We start from the raw sequence: 25,549 nt of genomic DNA on the forward strand, positions 1-25,549 counted from the left end.
GCACATACAGAGTAGATGTTAGGTAACCTTCGAGGGGACAGCAGTAGCATCTGGGAGGACTGGGAAAGACTTCCTGGTGGGATGGTGTCAGCGCTGAGTCTGAAAGCAAGGTGGGGATTCTAAAAGTTGGATCCAGTGAGAACACTCTGTACATGGGAAAACAGCCAGTGCAAAGTCCAAAAGATGTGGAGATGGAGTTGTGTGAAAACCCCAAGTAGGCTGATAATATTCCTCTAAAGACTCCAATACCCATAAGAGGAAGTTTCTTGGATAAGGTCATAGAACAAAACTGGACAAACTGTACCCCTCTGGATTGTTAAATTTGGAAGGCAGGAAGTACCTTGTTTTCATTCTGATCTATCAAAGAATCCTTGGGCATAAAACTAGCAACCTACCAGAAGAATTGAAATGAATCTCATGATATATAAGGAAGGATGCTGGAAACTTATTTGGCCAATCTTTAATTCACCATCCCACTGCCTTTTGTACTTAATTCACAATTAAAAGGCTAGATGTAAAGTATGAAAATGCCCCTCTGAAGGCTACCATTCCTGCAAATAGATCTCTAAGTGATCAGAAATATTTATACTGACAGCAGCACTATGAAACCTACACTTTGAAATTAATGACATGACTGCATAATTGCCAGCTTTTTATTATCTTAGTGTAAAAAACCCCAAAAACCTAGAGATGCAGAAATATGTGAACTGAAGAGCAATTTTCTTTATTTTTTCAGAATTTGCTAAGGGAATAGCTATAGACTGGCTCACTGAAACTGTATGTCTCATTTATTCTGTTCTTACAAATAACTCTTCCCCTACCCACCAACTCTCTTAGATTGCTAAAGACTAGTTGGTAAGAGTATCTTAGAACAACTACTTTGAGCAATTCCAGAAATGTGGCTTTGGCTATGTGTCAGAGGATGAGATGGGATAGGTGCTCTCTCTTATCAAGACAGCATTCATTTTGCCATCTTCCTTCTCTTACTGAGCCAGATCCTCCCAGCATTGAAGGCATTCTCTTGTCATAAATTGAGAAAATCATGAAAGCAAGACTACCATCTTAAAGAACAGGGGTGGCTAGGTGATATAGTAAATAGAGCACTGGCCCTAGAGCCAGAAGGACCCCAGTTCAAATTCGACCTCAGACACTTAACACTTACTAGCTGTGTGACCTTGGGCAAGTCACTTAACCCCAATTGCCCTGCCTTCCCCCCTCCAAAAAAAATCAACTTTTTAAAATTACAGGGAGCTAAACTAAAATACAAGAGAATAAACAATGGGGCAAAAGTTAGGAAAGGGTTATCCAGAGGGAGAATAGCATTCCCTTTTCCAATTCTAAGAGGCTAATTAGTTGTAATTAAGAGACAAATAGACCCTACTTGCTACCATTTGTCACACTGTCCCTGGACACCAAACTCTTTAAGCCCTCCATGAGGAGATCCCTGTAAACCTTGTTGAAAAACTATTCTTTTTGCTCGGATGTGTTTTTTTGACTCCTTTACAAAGCAGATTCTAACACTGCAGGACTGAGCAAAGAAGCAATTCAATGCTAACTGAGCACAGATAAAAGCATTGGGGGGACAGGGGGTGAAGTTGAGGGACTTGGTAAGTTGGTTGCTAAGGTAACTTCTTCCTGAAGGAAATAATCACTGGGTGACTGCAAACTTTGCTGAAAGGAGGAGGGGGAAATGGCATAAAACAGCTGTGGCATGATTTCTTTTACCTCTTTTTTAATATTTCTGACCTGGACCAGGAAAGATCAAGGAATAAGGGATGAAGGGAAGTCTTCCTTGAGATTAATAAAGTAATTCTCATTGAGAAGGAATAACCATTTAGTAAGAATTAGCATCAGGCTGAGTGAGGAGAGCAGAACCAGGAGAACTTTATACACAATTACAGACACATAGTATCTCTGACAACTAAATTTGATAGACTGGGCTGCTCTCAGCAACACAAGGTTAGAAGACAACTCCAAAAGACTTATGATGGAAAGGGATGTCCACATCCAGAGAAATAACTAGAGTCTGAATGCAGATTGAAGCAAATGACTTGCTCTCTCTCTTTTGTGTTTTGCTTTGTTTCTTCTTTCTTGTTGTTTACTCCATTGGTTATAATCCTTCTTTACAACTTGACTAATGTTTAATGTGAAGGTATTTGTAGATCTTATATTTGATTGCATGTCGCCATGGGGGGATTAGGAGGGAGGCTAGGGGCGGGGGGGAGGGAAATTTGGAACTCAAGGGATTGCAGAACTGAATATTGTAAACTAAAAGTAAATAAATTTTTTTAATGAATTAAGCATTAGTATGAAGCTACTGTTCTATCAATAACTCTGGTGATAGTAGATGGTGAAAACTCTTATCACCCAAACTGCAGGCAGCTTTTTTAAGGACAGGTCGGGCTTTTCAACACCTGGATGCATTGTAGATGAGAGAAAGTAAAAGGTCTCTTGGAAATAGAAAAGTAAGGCAAGGTTTAATTAAGCAGGGATTGTAAAAGTTAAATAGTTAAAAAAAAAAGTTCTTTTCATTTTGTACCTTGCTATTTGTATTTTTTAAAAATCTTGCATTATATTATACTTGTTCTTTACTGTATTTATAATAAATAATGAATGTTTAGTTAGATAACATTCTATTTTTACTTCAAATTATGGAAAACATAAGAAACTCAATTGAATGCGTTATCTTTTCTCTTTCATACTTAGGGTCAGTCTTACTTGGAGTGGTAGCTGGGAGGGGAGTGTCTATAAAATAAAACCTACAACATTACCAATCGCCAAAATCAGATAGACACACCGCCAAGAGACAATCCAACTTCATGAGATTAGTCTTCCATTTTTCAAACTTACTATGTGAGGGCAAGTAGCATAGCCTCTAAAAACCCTGACTTCTCAGAACACAAGAAATCCAACCTGAGTTGTGTCTTAAAGGCCTGGTAGGATCTGGAAAAGCTGAGGTGGGGGGGTGGGGGAGGGAGGAGAAGAGAGCATTGGAGGAAATGCAGAAAAAGGAAAAAAGCTCATAGAATGTTTGAAGATCAGAGGGCACACAAATGTGGCTGAAGTTGAAATTGCATGCTAGGGAATAGTGGGAAGTGAGGTTGGATAGGGAGAGGGAGTTTGGATTATAGATAGCCTTAAAATAAACAACCAGGTAGAAGAATTTGGACTTGATCCATATGGTTTGGGGCAAGGAAATGACAATGATGAAAGTTTCAGAAAGACTAATATGGTGGTAGTATACAAGATAGATGGAGGTGGGTCTTCCCATTCCAATCAAGGTGTAAAAGGATGACTAGCCCAGCAATGGGAGGAGCAGTAGGTATGGACTCGAGATACAATATGTAGGACAAAAGTAGTAGGATTTAGTGACTGACTATGGGAGAATTTAGGGGAGAAATGAGTCAAAAATGAAGTTTTGAGCATAGGTGAATAAGAGAACAAAGATTAAGCAAAATTTGTGTGGGGGTGAGGGTGGGGGTGGAGAGGAAATTTAGATGAAATTTTATTATATTTCCCCTTTTTAAATTAAATTACTCTCATCTAAGATAAATCACTATTTCCCTTTCTTCTAAGACTACTTTTCTTATTTAACAGGCTCTTCTCACTGTCAAGAGATCATCTCAGGAGGGAACTTCTCTGCACTTCTCTGCTCCTAAAAGAAACCTTTCCTGATCCTCCTCTAGCTCTCTGTCTCTAGCTGTCTGCCTGTCTGCTTCTCTGTCTGTCTCTGTCTGTTTCCTCAAATTATCCGATACTTATTTATCTGTATAAATATCACATACTCCCAGGAATAAATAAGCAACCTGTGGTCAAGGACTATTTTTCTTTTGTCTTTGCATCCCCAGTGAAGCTAGGTGGCACAGTGATTAGAGCAATGAAAGTAAGAAAGACCTGAATTCATATCTAGCCTCAGACACTTCTAGTTCTGTGACATCGGGCCAGTCACTTAACCTATCTGCCTTTGTTTCTTCAGCTGCATTGTTGTGAGAATCAAACAGGATATTTTCAAAGCACAGTGACTGGCAGAGAGTAGGTACTTGATAAATGCTGTTTCCTTCCTTCCCAGTGACTTGCATGTTTTCTTGTATGTGGGAGGCACCTGAGGGCTTCAGAAAGAATAGATGGATTTGAAAGCTGAGGACATGGAAGAATCATTTAATTTCTCTTCATCTCAATTTTTTAACTATAAAATGAGGGGGTTCGTTTTACATTCATTAGATGAACATGGAGGTCCCTTTCACATCTAAATCTATGATCCAAAATGCTTATTCAGTTGAATTACATGATATTTCTATAGAGAAGACATAAAAATATTTTAAAGACAGAGTAAAAAAGAAATTGTAAGTACTTCTATGGGGAGAAGAAGCAACCTAGCACTGCTTAGCCCTAAGCTGGTACTTGGGTAAGTAATCTGTATTTTGGACACCACCTGAGATTTCCTCAGTACAAGAAGGTCCTGGGGAAGCGGGAATGTCTACTTCCAAGGCAGAGCAGGCCTACTCTTGCAACTTAGAAATTTACAGAGCATAGAGAGGTTAAGTGATCTGTCCAGGGTCACACAGCCAGGATGTAGCAGAACTCAAACCTGGGTCTTCCTGATTCAGGGATCAGCTGTAGGGACAAAGATAGAATGTCAGGGGCAATACTACCCCAGGTTATTGTTGGACAGGACACATTACTAGCAAAATTCCTAGTGGACCTAAAAGCATTCATGATGTTCTGAACTGAACACATCTAACTTAATATCAAAGAGAGGACAGGGTGCTGAGAAAATCTGGCTGGCTTTGTAACAACAGACAAAGCAGTCAGAGTCTGAATTCTGTATATATGTATTGCTACTCCTTCACTCTAGAACAGCTAACAAAGATCCCATTCATCTGAGGTGTATGTAACTCCAACCTCACTCTCTATTTTAATTACCTCTGTCCCGGTATGCCTCAGCTTAATGCTGTCTTCTTCCTATGTCCCACTGCAAGTGGCACAGTGCCTTACACAAAACTGGTGCTTAGAAAATCTTTTTTCAGTAAATGAATGAATAAATTTTGTAGGATTTCTATTGGCCAACTATGATACACTACTCAATGGAGAAGACTAAGAAACCTTTCTGAGAATGTCATAAGTCCCTATATTTAGCATATTTCAAAGGAGACTCATAGGATCATAGATGTGGGGATTAAAAGTAGCAAACTGGCACAGCGTATGGAGTGTTAGTCAGGAGATCTGAGTTCAAATCCAACCTCAGATATTTACCAGTTCTGTGAAACTGGGTAAGTCATTTAATGTCTGCTTGCCTCAGTTTCCTTAAATGCAAAATGAGGATAATAATGGGACCTACCTCCCAGGGTTGTTGTGAGGATCAAATGAGATAGTACTTATCAAGTACATAGCATAGTGTCTGACACATAGCAGGTGCTTAATAAATGCTTGTTTCAAGCACCGAACTTGGAGTCAGGAGGACCTGAGTTCAAATTTGGCCTGAGACACTTAACATTTACTAGCTGTGTAATCTTGGGCAAGTCAATTAACTTCAATTGCCCTGCCTTTCCCCCTCCAAAAAAGCAAAATAAAATAAAATAAATGCTTGTTTCCTTCCTTCCTACACTTGGAAAAGACTTGAAGCCCTCAAATGCAATTCTTCATTTTATAAGATGAAGAAAATGAGGCCCAGACTAGTTAAGTGCTTTGCTCAGGATCACGCAGCCAGTAAGCATCTAAAGCAGAATTCAAACCCAGAATTTCCTGACTCTAAGTCTAGTACCCTTTGCACTACACTGTGCCACCTACATTGATAAAGTCTCTAAATACATCTTCTTACACATAAAGTTTTAGCCACATAATCAAGGAATGGCCATTAAAAAAGATATGGCCACAATGAAAGAGAAGTTGCAGCTAAAGATGAAGGTGGATGTTGTTAAGAATCACCCAGTTGGCAGAAGCAGGACCAGAGCATGGAAATGGAGGGAGCTCCACCAGGATCTCCCTGAGGCCTGCGCAGAAGTGCATGTGGTCAGTGCACGAGGAGGCCAGTCACTTGGAAGAAGTTCCCTCAATAGAGCTGATTCATAGAAAGCCAGAGCACTTCATTGGCCTGCCAGATGGTTAACATTGTTTAGTGAGCTCATGGTGACATGGCCACAATCTCGTAGTTGTTTCTCTCTCTCCTCCAACACCAAAGCCAAGGTACTGGTATAGCCATATGCAGATTGATACTATTTTAAACCCTGAATCTATACATATATATATATATATATATACACAAAATTGATACTATTTTAAACCCTGAATTCTAGAAGGAAGAAATGCAAATGAAAGATTTTTGTTCCACTAAAAGGTTTCTGCATGGAACACATACATTACAAAAGGTCTGCCAACTATGGATAAATCTACAGCTGCATTTTAAATCTAGTTAAATAGTTAAATTTTCCATTCAAAAAAAAATCTAATTTCCCAGCTCAAGTTGGAGGAGATCTGTCTAGGTGTTATCTGGTCTGATTTTAGTGGACCACAAACTCAATGACTCAACAATGTGACATGGCCAGAAAAAAAACTAATGTAATATTTGACTCCTCTATCATGTGAAAAAGTGTCCAGGTTGAGGAAGGTCACAGTACCAGGGCAGCATTCTGTCCCAAAGGGTCATACTGCCCTTGGACTATTGTGATCAGCTGGGGAGCCAAGAACTTGGGAAGGAAAGTGTTAAGCAAGAGAGAATCCAAAGGGTGGCCACCAAGATGGCAAGATGATCAAAGGTAGGAGGTTGTGCTACATGAGGATCTTTTGAATGTACTGGCAGCAGTTAATCTGGAGAAGCAAAAAAAAGTTTATGATGGATGCTACTGCTGCCTTACGGTATCTGAAGGACTCTTCTGTGGAACAGGTAGTAGACTAGTTCTGTTGACTCTAGAGAGCCAAAGGAGGAACAATGGATAAAAGACACAGAGGGGATCATTGAGGCAAGACATGAGGAACAACTTCCTAAGATTCATGCTATCCCCAAAGGGAATGGAATGCCTCAGGAGGCAACTCCCCTGCAACAAGAAGAGCTAAATAGCCAATTGTTGCATATTCTTGTATGGGTATGAATTGGATTGGAAAGTCTCTTAGCTATTTCCCAATTCTGTGACTTTCTGACCACCATTTTGCCTAGTCCTCATTTGTTTTAGGGTTCAGTTACATTATTATTCTTATTTTACCAGACTTCTGATTTCCTTAGTCCCCAGAATAACCTGAGGAAATTCCCTTCATCAATGATCTTAAAGAGCTGTCTGGGGGTGGCTAGGTAGTACAGAGAGTAAAGCACCAGCCCCAGAGTCAGGAGAACCAGAGTTCGGTTCCAGCCTCAGACACTTAACACCCACACACACAAAAAAAACTAGCCGTGTAACCTTGGGCAAGTTACTTGACCCAATTGCCCTCCAAAAGGAAAAAAAAAAAAAAGCTGGTTGGGTCACTAGGAGCTACATGACTTGCCTAGGGTCATACAGCTGGTATGTATCAGACACTGGACTTGAACCTGGATCTTCCTATATCCAAGGGCAAGACTTTATGCCACAATGATCTCACCATTTGCTTTGAAAACACCATGTTGAGGCTGAGTGACCAGATGTTTGCCCAAAAGAAAACCACCATCTTCCCAAATTGAGAAGATCTGTTTTTTTGTCAAAAACACACAACCTGGAAGGTTTCATTTTTTTTTCCTTTGTGCCACTTTCCAGATTTAAAATAGCTGAAATCATTTGTATCTTTTATTTTGGAAAACCGGGAACTAAAAAGCCATTCCAGCCTGACAGTCAATGTGCCAAGATTCTGTCAACTGCAAAGATACAATTTGGAGAGTGAGAATAAAATTTTATGTCTTGAAAAGCATAGTTTACAGAAAGAGAGATGATAGAGGGCTTTCCAAACGCAGTTTTAAACTGACCTCTGGTGTTGCACCCAACAATTAAGATGCGTTTCTCTACATCTTTTGAACTTTAAAAGATGCTGAAGCTCATGATGGGCCTTATAGTATCTGACATTCTAATGAAGCCCATCAGATACCCCTCCTGTTGCCTCTATGTTGCTACAAAAGGAAGAACATTGGGATCTTGGAGTGAGTCTGGCCCAGGTTCATACTTCTTGTCCCCCTAGACTCACTCTCACACACATCACAAGATGTCACTCTGCCCTCTCTCTCCTTCAGTGGGGGATAGGGGACAGAAGAGATCAGCCCTAAACACACTATCCTGTAAGTGCAATGAGGATGCCCAGGACTCGGAAGGTAGAGCAACCACTACTATAGCTCACTGGTGAAAAAAGGTCTAATTAGGCTTATGCTCACAACAGCAATTCCGAACTAATTTGGCCCTGGAAAGCACAGAGATTTGAGGCATAGAGATGGAAATCAAGCCTATTGATATCGTTTTCAAGAATGATGTAGTTAATGGAACATTCTGGGCTAAAAAATAGGTTGGGGAGATTTTCAAGCAGAATAGAGAAAATGAAATCCATTTTCATACCCAAAGTTGGCCACATCTACCAAATGTAATTTCCTATTTAATATTTTACAGTAGAGGAGAAAATACTGGTAGTACTGAAAGATGCCTTCATTCATATGAGCACCACGAACTAGTAAAGAAAACATTGCTTTACAAGAAAGAGCAATGGCTTATGGGTAAGCACAAAACCATGGTAGTGGCCTGCTTTAAATCCAGTCAGCCACTCACCTCAGGGATGAGTCTCTCCCTACTCTTACCCCTGCTCTTGTGCCCCTAAGGTAGATTCCAGAATGACAGTGTTGAATTAGGAATACAGATCTGAATCTCAAAGGCTCCAACCCTTATTTCAAATCACCATATCACATTTTCCCCAAAGCTAGAGAACTGGAGGAAGGACAGCAGTGTCCTGCTTCAGGTCAATTAAGAGCAGCTAGGCCTGCAGAAATATCATTTCTAGCAAATGCCATTCCTCTTCCAGGGATACAAGAGGAAAAAAACTAAATGTGTGTCCAGTTGGGAGAAAGGGGGAACAAATGCTAGTCCAGGGAAGGAATCTGATTTGTCTTGTCATAGGGACTGTCACTGAAGCCAACATATCTAAAAACGTGGGAGTTTGGGATCAATTTGGAAAGGTTTCCCATGCTGCAAATTTTAACCTTATATAATGTCATTAGTGATATCTTTTTTTTTTTTTAACTTCAATTTAAAACCAAGGAACAAGATCAGTGCTAATATGAGAGAGCCTGTCCCCTTGGATTTGGTGTGCTCCCCCCTCCCCCCTTTTTCATGGAACAAGTAGGTACCCGCATGTTTGAATTTGTCACTGTTTTCCAGTCTGCACAGACAGTGGTCTGACTGGCACAGCCACTCACAGACTTTGTGCAAGCCAACAGCTGCACCCTAGAGTCGAAGCAGGTGCACTGGGGGAGCCCAGCTGAAAATTCGGCAGGAGAACAATAGCGCCGTTATGAGGCCAAGAGATGGGGCCCTGCAGAAAGAACAACCAGTCTACTACTTCTGATGGCAGGAAGAGCTGAAGACTCGGGCAGCAGGCCAGGGAAATTTAGCCTCCTGGTCTGGGAAACAGGCATTCACAGAAACTGCCAGGTACCACTCACTGCATTCCACACCTCAATCAAAGCCCTATCAGGAGGCAAAACACCACCAACTATGTGGCTGGATGCAAATCCCTCCAGAAAAACATATTCCTTTCCTTTTAAAGGAACACCACCTCCCTTGGGTAGCACTGCCACATTCACCAAGTTTCCATTTACATCCAAATATGCGCAAAAAAAAAATTACAGATGCATCTCACTCCCCCTGTGACTTTATAACATGTTGCTAGGCAACAGAGCATACAAGTCAGGTTCCTGGACCTCTAGTAAGTCACCATAAAATAACTGCACAGGTCTTTTGCATAAATAGTACGTCTTTGTATCTGTTTTCTGATGCCAATAGATCAGTGGGCAAAGATATATCAGTCTGCTGAACTGTAAACAGCTCCTAGTCTGCTGCTAATTGAAAAACATTAGCTCACGATACTGAGGTTTGGGTAGCAGCCCTTCCCCTTCCCTCCCTTTCTTCTGATTTTGAGGAGGCTTTTTCCCCCTCTGCTTCTCTACACTGAGGTCTATGCTCCAGGCAGCCATAACAAGCCCTCTTATCTACTGTTGGCCCCAGCAGAGGTCTGGAGTCACTTAAGGCATGACGCCGCGCACTTCTTTGAGAAAAACACATCTGAACTCAGTATGAGTACCACCAGGCATCCGTTTTTCATTTCTAGGGATTAAGCCTCTCAAATACAAATCTACCCTTCATGGAGTTACCCAGCCCTACTTTTTCTACCCTTAACCTTTGGTCTCAGGCCCCACAGAGTCTTCTAAGAAAAGCAAATTCTGCTTTTTTGCTAAGTTTGAATACATAAAGGTAGTTTCATCAGAATCATAGAGCTTGAAGGAACCTTAGAGGTCGCATCTTCCTCTTTTTACAGGTGAGGAAACTGAGGCCCAAGGGGATTAAATGACTTTCATGAGTAGCAGGTTTCTGAAAGGGAATTCAAAGTCTTCAAGTTCAATGGCTGCTCTGCTGTACCAAACTCAAATAGACACAAGAGGCATATAGATTTAGAAAAACACAAATTAACATTATCTATATTTTATTGTATTGTAATTTATCTTGTTAAACATTTCCCAATTACATTTTAATCTGGTTCTGGTCATGAGTTTGACACCTCTGTGATTCACCACCACATCTTTCCCCTGGGATTAGACTAAGTGAGTCCAAAGAAGAGTAACCCTTCCCATGTACCATTGAGACAGAAAATGGGGGGATGATATTCAGAACAACCAGAAAAGACTTATGAAAGAAGGGCATAAGAGAGAGGTATAAAAAAGACTAGAAAATAATGGCTAGAAAGCTGGCCTTGGAGTAAGAAAGACCTGAGTTCAAGTCCTTCCTCTGACATAAACTAGCTGCATGTCTATGAGTACTTAACATCTCAGTGTCCCAGACAACTAACAGTAAATTATGGCAAAGTGGTGATCTAATTCAGTGGAGTGAATTTCCATACAAACACTGATGAAATCCCAAGTCCAGGCACCATGTCTCCCCATTCCCCCAAAAAGATACTACCCTTTTCAAATCTGGATGAATTAAAATAATACAGTCTTTTTAACAGTACAGCAGCTTTTTTTTTAACTCCATGAGAAATTTTTATGATACTAAATGACTCCAGACAGATAAAATTAAGTATATCTTTAGCTCCTATGGCATCATTAACTTCAAGGCAGGATGGTCCTAAAATCTACTAGGCTTTTGCATGAACTCCTACCCTCTTCCCCCCTACCACCCTCCTGCCTTCAGTTAATTTCTTCAATACCTATTACTCCATTTCCCACATTTTCTCATTCCTTCTAGGAATTCCTTCCTAGGCTTCCAGGGTAGTCTCTTCACTCCCCTGAAGAGCAAAGATTGGGAGCCATGAGGACATGAAACCATTTCACAAGACCCAACTGAAGTCTCACTGAGCAAAGGAATAAGCAGGTGAAAATGAACCTCAAATTCACCTGGCATTGACATTTTGTAAAATGTAACTCACATCCCGTTTAAAGGAAGGCGGTGACCAATTATTCTCCATTTAAAAGGGTATTGTCAATCTCCAAAGAGCTGAAATGGCATTTGAAAATCATCTAGGGGACTGGCATCTTCACTGAAAGACAGAACCAATTCTCAACCGACCTTTCCCCACCCTCCACATTGCCTTTAAAATTTAAAATCCTACTTTAAAAAAACTTCATAAGTTGTCATACAAACTGACCACGTGTCCCATTGAACCAACAATATAGTCAGCAGAAACGTTCCCCTCTCCCAATCTTGTACCATTTCTTAACCTCTGAACAATCACAAAACAGGCTAAAGGAGAAAAAAATATGGTGACAAAGAAAAAAAGAAACTCTTGTATAATTTGCTGCAGGCTAGGGGAGTCCAGGAAAAAGAGTAACGTACTTTCAGAATTTCTTTGGAAACCATTGTGGTGTACCCACATTAAAAAACAAATCTACACTACCTAATGCTAATCTGAGTTTCTTTGTCCTAAGATGCCTTTAAAACTGAGATAGCAAAGAACAGATGAAATCAGATACATTCCACCCAGGCATTTTTACAGAACCCAAAGCAGGGAGAAGGTAAATAGGAAACCCAAGGTCACAATGAGCATTTGGCGAGGGACCAAGGCAAAGCTTTGGCTCCCAATGTCATTATGATCACCTTAAACAGACACACACACACACACACACCAAGAACAGATAAAGAACATGGAAAAGGGAAAGAAAAATGGAAAAAAGAAACCAAACCCTTCCACTAACTGACTAGGCCCAAACAATTGGAGCACATAGAAGGAAGGAGACAGATGTATGTCAGAGGCTCAATAAGAAAGGAGGCAGGAAGAGAGAAAGAGGACAAGCAGCACCCTACTCAGTTACCTGACAGCTTCATGAGAAAGTCGGACGCCATCTTCACAGAGATGTCCTGGCTGAACAGCGCTGATGCGGTGCTGGCTACATAGTCTGAGGTGTCTTTCAATTTTGTGTTGTTCATAGGTCTATCAGCAACGTTCAGGGTAAAAGAAGGGGACAGGCCATTATCTTCCTTGGGCTCTTCCTTGACCAACAAAGGTGGAATACCAGTACTACTCTGGCTAGTCCTTTCTGGAGTTCTAGACATGCCTGGAGTCCCCACTAGCTCTGGGCCTGCTCCTTCTCTTTGCTGTCCCAGACAGGCACTCTCACTGAGCTGCGGGGACCCCTTCACGTCTGTTTCTGGGATCTCCTCCTTCACCTTGGCTTCCGTCCTCAGGAAGTGTTGATGGCATCGCATGTGGAGCTTCAGGCTAAAGTGACGGGAGGAGGTAAAAGGACATAGCTGGCACTGGAAGGTCTCGCCTCGGTCCTGGTGTTGATGAACCTGAGGAATGGGGGAGGGGCAGGGGGCAGGGGCAGGGGGCAGGAAGGGGAGGAACATCCATGACACATTTATAAACTAGGTCTCATCACAAATTTCCAAACATCTACAAATCATTCTTCTACAATACAAATAGAATCAGGAAGATAAAAACCTGAAACATGTCATAGTTGTGATCTTAAAAAGATGGGCAATACTCCCTAAATGCAAAATGAGCCCATAGACATTATGGAGCTCATTCATACAGTCAGAAGGATAGTTTTTCAGCAAACAATTCATTAGGAGAAGCATCATGCTGTTTTTCAGTCGTTTTGGTCATGTCCAACTTGTCATGGCCCCATTTGAGTTTTCTTATTGAAGATACTTGAGTGGTTTGCCGTTTTCTTCTCCAACTCATTTTACAGATGAGGAAACTAAGGCAATCAGGTTAACTGACTTGCCCAGGGTCACAGAGCCAGTAAGTGTCTCAGGTTAGATTGGAATTCAGGTCCAATTGATTCCAGGCCCAGCATTCTATCCACTGAGACACCTAGTTTCCCTAGAAGCACCATGGAAGAGTGGAAAAGGCTCTGGATTCAAAATCCAGTGAACTGGATTCATAGGATTATAGATTTAGAGGTGAAGGTGACCTCAAATATCATATCTAATTCAACCTGCTCAATTTTCAGATGAGGAAACTGAGGCCCATAGAAGTTAAGAGTCTCATTCAAGGTCATACAGGTTAGTAACATCAGAAGTGAGGCTTGAATTCAGGTCTTCTGAATATCCAAAGTCCCCTATCACCTAATTAAGGAACACAGAACATATACACTGCATCAGTCTGGTTTAAATATCAGTCTGCTACTATGTGGCCTTGGGCATCTGTACCATGAGGAAGTGAGACTAAAACTACTTCTAAGGCTCCTTACAAGTTTTAAATCTAAACTCCCACCATTTTTTGACTGGATCTACCTAGCCCTCTAAGCAACTAATCCCTGCTGGTAATCTTAGAGCAATAAATAATCATAAACCCAACAAACTATCCAATTTACATAATAATTAACTAGGGTCAGCATAGGTACCTTGTCAATTAATTTTCCTGACAACAATAATACTTTGCATTTATAGAACACCTTTCACCCAGCAACTTATGTGCACTTTGCAAAGAGAGTCTCATCAATTTTCAAAACACTGCTCATAGCATTAGGAGTATTAGACCAAAAGTTAAGAAAGCTGGGTTCCAGCCCCAGTTCTCTCCCTAGCTAGTCATGATACTACCATAGGCAAGTTCCTTTATGTCTCTAGGACTCACTTTCCTCTTCTGTAAAATGAAGGAATTTAAAATTTTTGTTGCAAGGAATTTATCACTGTAGCTGGGGGAAAGGAATTTATTAGAAATAAATGTGACACAAAAGGCATCAATTAAACTTTAAATAAACTAAAATAAAATCAGAAAGCCAGATTAGATGATGAATGATCTCAAAGCAGTCTACAAAGAAATGAAGTGGGCAAATTACTTAACCTCATTGGGCCTCAGTTTCCTCACATGTAAAATGAGAGATTGGAGTAGATGGAATTCCAGTCTTAAATCTCTAAGGCTATGATCTATCACAACTTTTAAGGATGCAGAACTAAGAAGCAAAACAGTATAGAGGATAGAGAGGGCAGCCCGTAAGTCAGGAACACATGGGTTCAAGTACCAACTGATGTGTATGACCATAGTCAATCACTTAGTGTCCCAGGCAGCTCTGGGAGACTAAAAGTCACCTATTAGGTGCCAATCTGTAGCTCCTAGGGAGGAGCTTTCCATACCTTGATTTCTCCAGTTCAAGGAAGAAAGAAAGGGAGGGAGGGAAGGAGAGAAGGAAGAAAGACAAGGGAGGGAAGGAAGGAAGTAGGGAAGGGAAGAGAAAAGGAAAGGAAGGGGAAGGAGAAGGGGAAGGGGAAGGGAAGGAAAAAAGAGGAAGGAAGGAAGGGAGAAAGGAAGGGAGGAAGGAAGGGAGAAAGGGAGAGGAGGAAGAAAGGGAGGGAGGGAGAGAAGGAAGTAGGGAGGGACAAGAAAAAGCAGGGAAGGGGTTGTGGAAAAAATCTCATTGAAGTATTCCCATTTCATTGAAGGAGAAATTCAGACACAAACATTAGTGTTTTACACTAAAAATCACACACACAAAAAAAATCCATGTAGAATAGAACTAAGAAGCTGGGATTTGTGACTCAGAGTCTGTCTCTGCCCATTTCTTTTAAATCTCTCCCAGAAGCAGACTTTACCAAATGGGGTATCACTAAACCTCAGACTCCAATGTGTGGCATATGAAAAGAATGCAGACTGCTGCATTTGATTCTAATCCACCATGCATACTATCGGCAGAGGTTCCAGGGAACTTTTTCCCCCTCCTGTCCTGGACAAATTTAGTGCTTGAGAAAGTGAGGAAATAATTGCATTGGCCTGAGCCAGGCTTAATGCTGGCAGGTGCTATGTAAGCTTGTAAGCTCCCCCATTCATCTTTGCCAATGTACTTCAATCCTGACCTGTAACACCCTTGCTATTTCAGTACTGGCCCTCCCTTCAGCAGAAACTGCCAATCCTGGAGATTTGGGCCAAATTGTTTGGGTAGTTGTGTGATCTGGACAAACAAGCAACAGATTGGAATGCAAGGAAAAAAAAAAAAGAAACAAAAACCAAACCATCTCTTTTTTTTTTTTTAATTTCTGAGCAAAAGGGATTTGAACTCGGGTTTGCAAAGGTTAAAGGCTCATTCATTAACCCACTCTGCTACCTGGCCCCTCTGCAGAGATTTTCTTTCCAAGAGAGAAAGTTTTACTACAGCTGTTTACACATTCTGAATGCAGTCCAAAAGCATTATTCACCAGCCAAAACATACTTTTAAATAATGTTAAATGACCAACAAAAGCAAAGGAATTAAAAGTTAATGGTGAGATCCTGTCGCTACAGCACCCCACTGTGGCTTTTGGAAAAAAACAACAGAGAGCGCCCAAGTTCCCCCAAACAGGAGTTTAATAACAGAAATAGCCACATGAACAGCCATGACCAGTAGTAGCAATGTTCTGCTAATTAAATGACAGATTTTCTCAAACTCCCCCCACCCCCCAAGCCTTTTCTTTGTGGGAGGGGCAGCGGCAATCTGTCAGAGGATGTTAATACCATCTCTCTTTTATTTTATGACAATGAGCTCTAAATCCCAATAATTTCCATTTTGGTGTCTAACAAGGTCTTGAGAATCCAATTCAATTTCCTCCACCCCATTCTTGCTGAACCATCGTCCTCTGAGGCCCCATGGTACCGCCCCCCAAAGACATCTGACAAAGGCTGCTAGAATCACGACCTGAACCAAAGTGGTTAAAGGTCAGCCTACAGAAAGCTTCCAGCCCCCAGGGGAGTGCCCAGTGGGGCAGATTCCATTTCAGCAGTGTCCGAAGGAGAGAAAAAGAGAAGTGAGCTAATCCAGGAACAGAGCTCCGAAATCAGCCTCGAGTTCTGAGGGGGAAACAATATTGAGCTGCTGCATGTTTGGAAGTCTGGACTGAAAATAGCCAGTGGACATGCATTTTCTAAAAATGGGCTCTGGAGTTTCATAAGTATATGCCGTGTTTTGTTCTTCCTCTATTTAGGCTTGGGAAATAAATGATTGTGTGACTTATGACTTCAGTGAACTGTTGGTAAAAATCTGTTCTTTTAGTGGAGAGGTGGTGGCCTACAGATGTGGAATGAGGCATACCATCTGTTATGTTTAGCTGTACCCCTGTTCCAGGGAAGGTTCTATTGTGGGAGAAGAAGCATCATTGATTTTTTTAAAGGGCGTGGGCATCAATAAAGCACTCGTTTAATTATTTGACCAAGGGAATGCATTCTTAAAATTGTGAAGAAAAAGCAATTGATGCTGCTTTGACTTTCTGAACTACCTGGTCTTCACCTATTATGACTTTGTATTATCTTGGGTATACTTCACTGTGTACACGTATTTCTCACCTCAAGCCCTCGTCCACAGAAGACACACTCTTGGAGGGTTATTTGTAGCTCCATCACCTGGCCTAGAATTGTCACCCAACAGGTAGGTACTGGCTGAACTGAACTTTTTCCCAAAGTGGGGGGGGGGGGGGGGCGTGAGGTCAGGGATTCCATGTTGTGTTTGGCCTTTGACTTAGAGGAATATCTCGCTGCTTCTAAAGCTCTCTGGGCCTGTCACTGCAAAGCAGAGTCTGCCTAAAATCTTTTCTTCCTTCTGACTCAATATGTACAGCCTCTTTTCCTTTCTTCAGCATGCTGGTCATTTTTCTGAACAGCAAATACCACACATCAAAAGGGGTTAGTAACAAGAGAGACCTCTGCAATCAATGAGTCCACCTCTCGGCCAAGATAGGACTTCATCGCTTTCAGCTGCTATGGCCAGACTCATACTGTGGCAAAGTTGAAAGAGACCTCAGAGATCCTCTAATCCAACTGCCTCATTTTACCAGGGAGGAAAACTGACACACGGAGAGGTTAAGTGACTGTGACTGAGCTTGGGCATAAAAGCTGTCTGTCTTCAGGTACCTGAAGAGCTAGGCCACGGAAGGGGATCAGACATGCTCTGGGCTATGGGACGAAGAGGTTATGATGACAGCAATGTCAAAAATGACAGCTAATGTTCATATAGTGTCTGAGGATTTACAGAATGCTTTACACACATTGCCTCAGTTGATCTGTGCAGCAATTCTGGGAAGTAAGTAATGCTATTATCTTCATTTTACAGATTCATAGGAAACAGAGACCCAGAGCAGTAAAATTACTTACCCAGGGTCACACAGCCAGTTTGGTGACAGAGCTAAGTCTAGAATCCAGGTCTCCTAACTTTTAGTTCAGTGCTCTTTCCATTATACCAAATGATAGCATGAAACAGTAGCTAGGGCACTGGAGTCAGAGATGTGGGTTCTAATCCTGCTCAGACTCCAGCAGACACTATATGACTCACTCATCTTCTCTTTGTCTTGGTTTCCTCACCTGCAAAATGAGGTTTAAAAATAGCTCCTCTATTTCAGAGGGGTGTTGTGAGGATAAAAATAAGATAATCTGAGCATGCCACCTTTCTAACCTTAGCTTGATGTGTGTGTGTGTGTGTGTGTGTGTGTGTGTGAACTAGGATTATCTCTGCAGCTCTCCCTTTATTGGGTTCAACTTTAACTTAGGAGACTATGAAGTTGCTCCCCTCAGACCCATTTATCTAGGAAGGTTGTAAAAACATTTAATGAAGATAGGAAATAACCCCAAGAAAACTAGAAATATTACTATATACTTCAAAAGGTGGCCAGAAGAGGGATAAAGGGGTAGGGGAAGGGAAGTGTCCCATTTTATGAAGGCAAATTTACATATCTGCTTACCAAAAGCCTAAGTGAGTTGTAGCCTAATAGGTTAAGGGACCATGAGTTTGAATAAACTAGTAGTTTCACATGATTGCTTTATTGTACCAGTTATTGATTTGTTCTGAGACCATTCTGAGTCCCCATGACCTACACAGACCCTGCCACTCTCAGAGGCAACTCAGTCGTAGCCTAGAATCTGTCTCAGATCATCAAGGCATCCAACATATCTTCCTCTATCTAGTTTCAGGGTCAATAGTCCTTTCTTTTAAGACTACAGCTTTATAAATAGGCTGGTTAAGTGACCTTGGACTGAGGCTAGGTTCCCAGGTTGCTGGGCCAGAGTCAAGCTTCCTGCTTAACCAATGCTTTAAATTAGTTAGATCCCACTTCTAAGCACAATATACTATACAGTAACTAAAAGGAGTTTTTGTGATAACAGGAACTTCTTGCAAACCAGTTCTTTCTAACGCAATTCTCATTGTGCACATTGAAAATCTGAGTTCTATTGCTTTGAAGAGGGAGGAGAATCTAGACCATGAGGTACAGTACAAGTCAACTTCTACTCAGAGCCTTCAACCAAATGCAAGAAGGAAAGAGCACCTCACTTTTAGGAGAAAGAAGAGTTTAAAAACCCAGCTCACATTTGGGGTTTAGTTCTTAGAACAATAGCTTTCAGAGTACATGACAACATCTTAGAATCTTGGGGTTGGAAGAGATCTCAAACACTATCTAATGCAGGAAGTCTTAACCTCTTTGGTGGTCCAGATCTCCTTGGCAGTCAGGTGAAGTCTATGGACCCCTTCTTGAAATAATGTGTTTAAATAATTGAAGTAAATGTTAAATTTCCATTAGAGGGTAGCAAAAACAAAGATGCCATTTTTTTCTCCCATCCAAGTTCCTAAACCTACTGAAATCTAACTACCACCCTCTGAGGGTCCCCAGGACACAGGTAGCAAAGCCCCGACTCAGTGGGATACCTGCACCTGGGTTAGAGTCCCCTCTAAAACAGAGCAGATAATGGCTAATGTGAAGTGAGATCCCATGCCTTCCCAAGGCAGACCACTTCACCTTCGGGCAGCTCTACTGGTCAGGAAGCTTTTGCCTTTTATCAAGAGAACAAGACTATCCTCTTTCCCACATGAAAACCCTCAGTTACTTGAAAACAGTTCTCATGCCTCATCTCCCTAAGTCTTCTCTTTTCTGGGGTATACAAATTTAGTTTGATTAAATTCAATTCAAAAGGCATTAAGCACCTACCATGTGCCAAGTACCATGTTAGGTACTAGGGACATAAGAATGGGTCCTACCACCAAGGAACTTAGATGCTTCTGGAATTCTTCCTCAAATGGCATGTCCTTGAGGCCCTGTGACATCCTGCTATCCTCTAGAAAGTATTCAGACATAGTCATCAATGTTCTTAAGATCTGAATGTCCTGCTCCACATACAGTCTGACCAGCAGGGATATCACCACCTTAGTCCTGGATATTATGACCTTCTCATTAACATAGAGTACAATCAAATTAGCTTTTGGGGGCTGTAGTATCATATTATTGACTAATGTTTAGCCGTTTTCTAACCATTACCCCTCCATCTTACATATGTCAAGATTTTTCTGGACCTTGCCTCTGTCATCAATCCATTAGCTATGCTTCCAAGGTAGATATTATTGATGAATTTTCTAAGGCTTTCACCTGTGCTTTTATCTAAGCCACTGTTAAAATTGTTAAATAGTATAGGACAATAATGGGTACCTGACCTGCCTGCTGAAACTTCACTGAAGACTTCCTCCCAAGCTGGTGTTAAAACATTAAAATTGAAACTTTGAATCTAGCAACTCATCCCTTTCCAAATCTACCCACCTTTACAATGGCAGTCCACCAGAGGCCTGTCAAGTCCTTGGCTAAAAGCTAGGTAAACTGTGCCTGCAATGCTCCCACATCTCATAGGGTCAGTACTCATTCGGCCTCATTGTAGGTACCTTTCATAGCTTCAGTGTTGGAACAATGACCACTGGTATTCATTCTAAGATCCTGCTGTACCTTAAATCAATGGTTCCATTATATTGTAATATACTATGCTTACTGAGGCAGGGCAGTAGATTAATGGATTTAAGAAAGACATCCAACAAGAAAATCTGAAACCAAGAGGTTTTCTGGAAGTAAAGAATCCAGAAAGTCTCTCAGAGATCACCCCATTTCTTGCCCTTGATTTTTAGGAAACTGAGGCTCCAAGATTAAGGAATTTCAGTTGGAATTAGGACCCATGTTTCTTTATTCTTAGCCTAGGGCTCTTTACCTTGCGGCATGCTTCATCTTTGAAATATCCAGAAAATTAATGTAATCAACAACATTCCTGTCCAGTTTAATTAGACTGAATTTTTCAGCCACATCCCCACTACCAAGTAGTAATCATTTTCAGTAGGATCATGAATGATATATGTTAGATTAAACTCTGTCTAGTTAACTAACCTTTCTAAAGCATGTACCTGAATAGAACAGGACTGAATTCAGTTCTCTGTATCCTCACCACAGGCACCATAACAGAATCAGTAAAACCTTGTAACTAGACTTGCTATTAGACCAGGAGCAACTTTTCCAAATTGTGCATCCCAGGGCATCTGAGAAATGTTGGTTGTGGTTGTGGCTACTAATGGATCCCAAAGGTATCTCTGACCATTAGGGAAGCTCACTTCCAACAGTAAGAAAAGCAAACTAAATGCACCTCTACAGTCTCATAACAAAAGACTTCTCAAGGATTTCAGGAAAACCTAGAAAGATTTACATGAACTGATGCCAAGTGAAGTGAGCAGAACCAGGAGAACACTGTACACAGTAAAAGCAACATTATGTGATGATTAACTGTGATAGAATTAGCTCCTCTCAGCAATGTAACAATTCAGACAATTCCAAAAGACTCATGATAGAAAATGCTAACATCCAGAGAAAGAACTATGGAGTCTGAATGCAGATTGAAGCATACTATTTTCACTTTTTTTGCTTGTTTTTTCTTATTCATGGTTTTTCCTTTTTGTTCTGATTCTTCTTACACAAAATGACTAATGTGGAAATATGTTTAACATGATTGTACATGTATAACCTGTATCAGATTGCTTGCTGTCTTGGGGAGGGGTGAAGAACATTTGGAACTCAAAATTTTACAAAAATGAATGCTGAAAACTATCTTTACACATAATTAGAAAAAATGCTATTAAAGAGAAATAAAAAGACTCCTCAGATGCCTCTGAGGATTCCTCATATGCCAGGTCTGGAGTCAAGGAAGATTCATCAACTTGAGTTCAAATCTGGCCTTTAGACACTTACTAGCTGTGTGACCTTGGACAAGTCTCTCAACCCTGTTTGTCTCAGTTTCCTCATCCACAAAATGAGTTGGAGAAGGAAATGGCAAATCACTTTAGTATCTTTGCTAAGAAAACCCTAAATGGGGTCATGAAGAGACTGATACGACTGAAACAAATGAATAACAACAAACATGATTACTCTATCATAGAGGATCTGATGCATGTGTGTTCTTGGGGATGTCCCCCACGTGTCCCCCACCCTGTGGTCCTATTAAGGGAGGGCTTACCTTCATATGGGATTTGAGATTGTCCTTGCGGGCACACCGGAATGGACAGAGAGGGCACTGGTGACTTTTTAAACCAGTGTGAATCACCATGTGCCGCTTCCAGTAACTCTTCCGTTTTATAACCAAACCACATATTGGGCACTGGAAAGGTTTTCCTCCTTCTTCTTCTGGGGCTTAGAGGAGGGAGAAAGAAAAAAAAAGGTGGGGGAATAAATTAAAGGCATTCATTGCTGGGCTACTTTCAGTGAGTTATAAAAACCCCCATGTGAACTGGTCTTTTCTCGCCATTTCATAAACTTCATCTGCAACGAGATTTCATCATGGATTATTTTAGTGTGTTCATTCAGTGGCCTCCTGTCTGGTTCCATTTTATTACCCTATGATCATCCTGTCTTTGTGAAAAAGTTCCTGCTCCCACGTATGGTCCCCAAGGATCATCATTAGCTATGTGGACCAGCTTGGAGTACATGTGCTTTGTCTTGCCTGCCCTTGACCCCTGCCTTGTGATCTACATGAACCTGGAGGTTCCCAACTTCTGTGGCTTAGTTTCCTGAACAATGTAGATGTACTATCACAGAGGAAACAGGTGTTCCAGAGGTTACATCTAAATTTTTGTATAAGGATAATGGAGAAAGAAAATAAAAATCAGATTGAACCTACAAAATCATCCATAGCTCTTATGCAGAGCAAAGCATGCAACGTCACTAGCCTCATAGGCTGAACTCCAGTGGAGAATGATTCCAGAACCCCTGCTGTCCTGCTTGTTTGGGTACAGCTGGAGCAGATGCTGCTGCCACGTTAGCCATCAGGGGGTCCCTGGGTCAGGCCTTGCTCCCCCCCTCCTTCTTTCTGTTCCTCTGTTTGCCCCTAGAGGAAACAGGCTGCCCTCCCAGGCATGCAGACTTGCAGTTTGGGCCCCTTTTAGGAGAGGAGGCACCTAGCCCTGTCTTTCAGCACACACCAGCCGATCAGTAAGTATTTGTGGAATGTTCACATGAAAAGTTAAGCAAGGCAAGTGGTGAATGCTTCCATTTCTCAGAAAGAATAACTGCCTCTGTGGGACAAAAATATGAAAAATTCTCCCCCCAAAAGAAAAAAGGAGTGCATCTGCCATTGCTTCATTCAGCAGTGACATCAAATCATGTTGACCAGCACCATAGCTGACCTTGCATTATTGGGATATAAGAAATGAAAAAAGTCTCTAGCTGAGGACTTTAACAGAGTTTTCTCTGTTAATTACCAAGAACCAATAATATTTCCCAAGCACCTAATTATAAATTACCTCATTACTTATTTATTATCTTCTCAACCATTAGTCTCTACCTGCAAAGAGCTATTCAAATTGCAGGGTCTCCAGTGAAAGGAAAGGAGCTGATAAGAGTTCAAAGATAATGGAAACATTCCAAAATGCCACAGTATTCCCTGGCTGCAAGGAGTGATCACACCTTTTCTGATTTAAGCAGGCTGGCTTAGGTTAGGCCAGCAGCTAGACAGCAAGTGCACTTGCTTTGGAAGAGAGCACTGATGAAGACTGCCCTGCCTCCTTCAGCCTGGGCCACTTGCCAGTGAAGATGGGTCCTCCTCCTACTTGCTTAACAGGTGACTAGAGAAAACATCCGTGTTATTATTTTACAGAAAATTTCCCTTAATCTAGTCATATTTATTTTTCCCATCTCCTCTTCCCCTGCCTTCTCCTACTTGACTTCTTGGAAAGTTCTGCTTCCCGGTCTCACTGAAGTAAGGAGACAACCCAGAGTACTCTAGGGCTATGCCTGGGGAGGAAAGGATTTGAGTATGAGTCAGGTCATGGCAGGCCCATGCTCATAGACTGAGAGTGAGAAGCAGCTTGAGAGGGTTTGTTCAGCCCCTTCATTTTACAGATGGGAAAATTGAGACTCAGAAAGGTTATGCAGCTTGCCCAAGGCCAGTAAGTGATGATGATGAGATCATCTATATAGTACCTTAAGGTTTGAAAATCACCTTACAAATTTAATCTCATTAGATTCTCACAGCAACCCTAGGAAGTAGGGACTATCATTATGCAGCTTGCCCAAGCTTTATCATTATCCCCATTTTACAGATACTGAGAAAGAAACGGAGTCAGACAAAGGTTAAGTGACTTGCCCAGGGTCATAAGCATCTGAGGCTGAATCCATTGTGTAGCATATATATACAGTTTATTTTAAATGGAATCCAAGTGTCCCTCCCTAAATCTAATCAGGAAAGATAAAGTAAATTCAGTTGTAAGAGGATTTTTAAAACTCACATCTCAGGGGGGCCAGGTAGCACAGCAAGTAAAAGCACTGGCCCCAGAGTCAGTATAACCTGGGATCAAATCCAGGCTCTGATACTTAGCACCACACCCAGAAATAACTAGCCATGTAACCTTGAGCAAGTTACTTAACCCCAATTGCTTTAAAAAAAAAAAAACTCACATCTCACTACACCTTCCATTTTCTATCCTATGTTGAGACTGCCAAGAGCTGTAAGGCTAAACTTAACATTCAGAATGACACAAAACAAGCTACTTCATGGCCTGGCGGACAGAGCCAAGCCTGGGGGTAAAAAGTTCCACTCTGGTCTCAGACCTTCGCAGTCCTGTAAGTCTGATCTAGTCACTTCATTTCTGCCTCAACTGTAAAATGGTTCTCAGTTTCCTATCTAAACATGTGGGCATTTGGTTAGATGACTTCTAGGACCTCTTCTGGCTCCACATCTATGATCTATAAGGCCCTTTTTCTCTCTCTAGATTCTTCACTAATCTATTTGATATATCACATGTGTCCTATCTGAACACAACTGAATTTACTTTGTCTTTACTGATTATATTAAGGGAGGGACACTTGGATTCCATTTAAAATAAACTGTACACATATGCTACACAAATTAGGCTATGTCTTGATAATGTGGGTAGTTTTAATGGAAAAGAACTTCCTTCAAACACTAAAACAAGGTCAAGTTCTACAGGATAACATTGCCCAGCACAGTAAGACCAGAAGGGAAGGTAAATCAAGGTTAATGATGATCAAGATCAATCAAGGTTAATGATGCAGTGATATGAGCCAAAGTTTGATATACATATGAATTCTAGAAGATTTGCAGTTTCTGCTTGCAAATGCTAGTTCTGAGGGCAAGGGACCCATACTGATCTACTGAAGTCATACTTTCAGCACCTACAACTGCTCTGGGTCTTACTTCCTAATAAGTTCTGAGCCCGAGGCAACATGACCACTTATTCAGAAGTGACATTTGTTCTGGATGTTGGGTATCTGGGATTGGCAATGGGTGCTCATTTAAAAAAAAAATAAGACTGACATGTGGTTTACCTTGTTGGACAAGTATTTAAAACATCCTGTTCCCTAGTAGGTTTCCTTAAGCTGTATCATTACATGGTAGATAGGGAGGCGTGGTCTACAACATTTACTGGCTGTGTGTTATCATAGGCAGGAATGTCAGACTCTAAATTAAAGTGATTTTCCCAAAGGTAGGTCTGACCAAGTCAACTTTCTCCCTAAAATTCGCTCTCCCAATAAACTCCCAAGGCTCTGCATTACCCCTAGGATCAATTATAAACTCTTCTCTTTGGCATTGAAAGTTCTTCAAAAACTACCTTCCTACCCCATCCTACCTTCCCAAATCTCTCAAGCATTCAGTTTCCTCAGCTTCCTGAGTCCCCTCCAGAGACTCT

At 41.3% G+C, this 25,549-nt stretch overlaps 1 protein-coding gene across 1 annotated transcript in view; it reads right to left on the reverse strand.

Moving 5' to 3' along the window:
• ZNF827 (zinc finger protein 827) overlaps positions 1 to 25,549 on the reverse strand; it is a 276,108-nt gene that overhangs the window by 196,126 nt on the left and 54,433 nt on the right. Inside the window, exons 3-4 of the mRNA XM_069105468.1 lie at positions 21,862 to 22,034; positions 12,461 to 12,941 (exon numbers count right to left, since the gene is read on the reverse strand). Of these exons, the coding sequence (XP_068961569.1) occupies positions 12,461 to 12,941; positions 21,862 to 22,034 (654 nt within the window). The remainder of the gene's footprint in view (positions 1 to 12,460; positions 12,942 to 21,861; positions 22,035 to 25,549) is intronic.

Source organism: Petaurus breviceps, unplaced genomic scaffold (assembly GCF_028583685.1).
Source record: "Petaurus breviceps papuanus isolate PSGF00001 unplaced genomic scaffold, PetGlider_PUasm1.0 76, whole genome shotgun sequence".
NCBI classification, from domain to species: domain Eukaryota; kingdom Metazoa; phylum Chordata; class Mammalia; order Diprotodontia; family Petauridae; genus Petaurus; species Petaurus breviceps.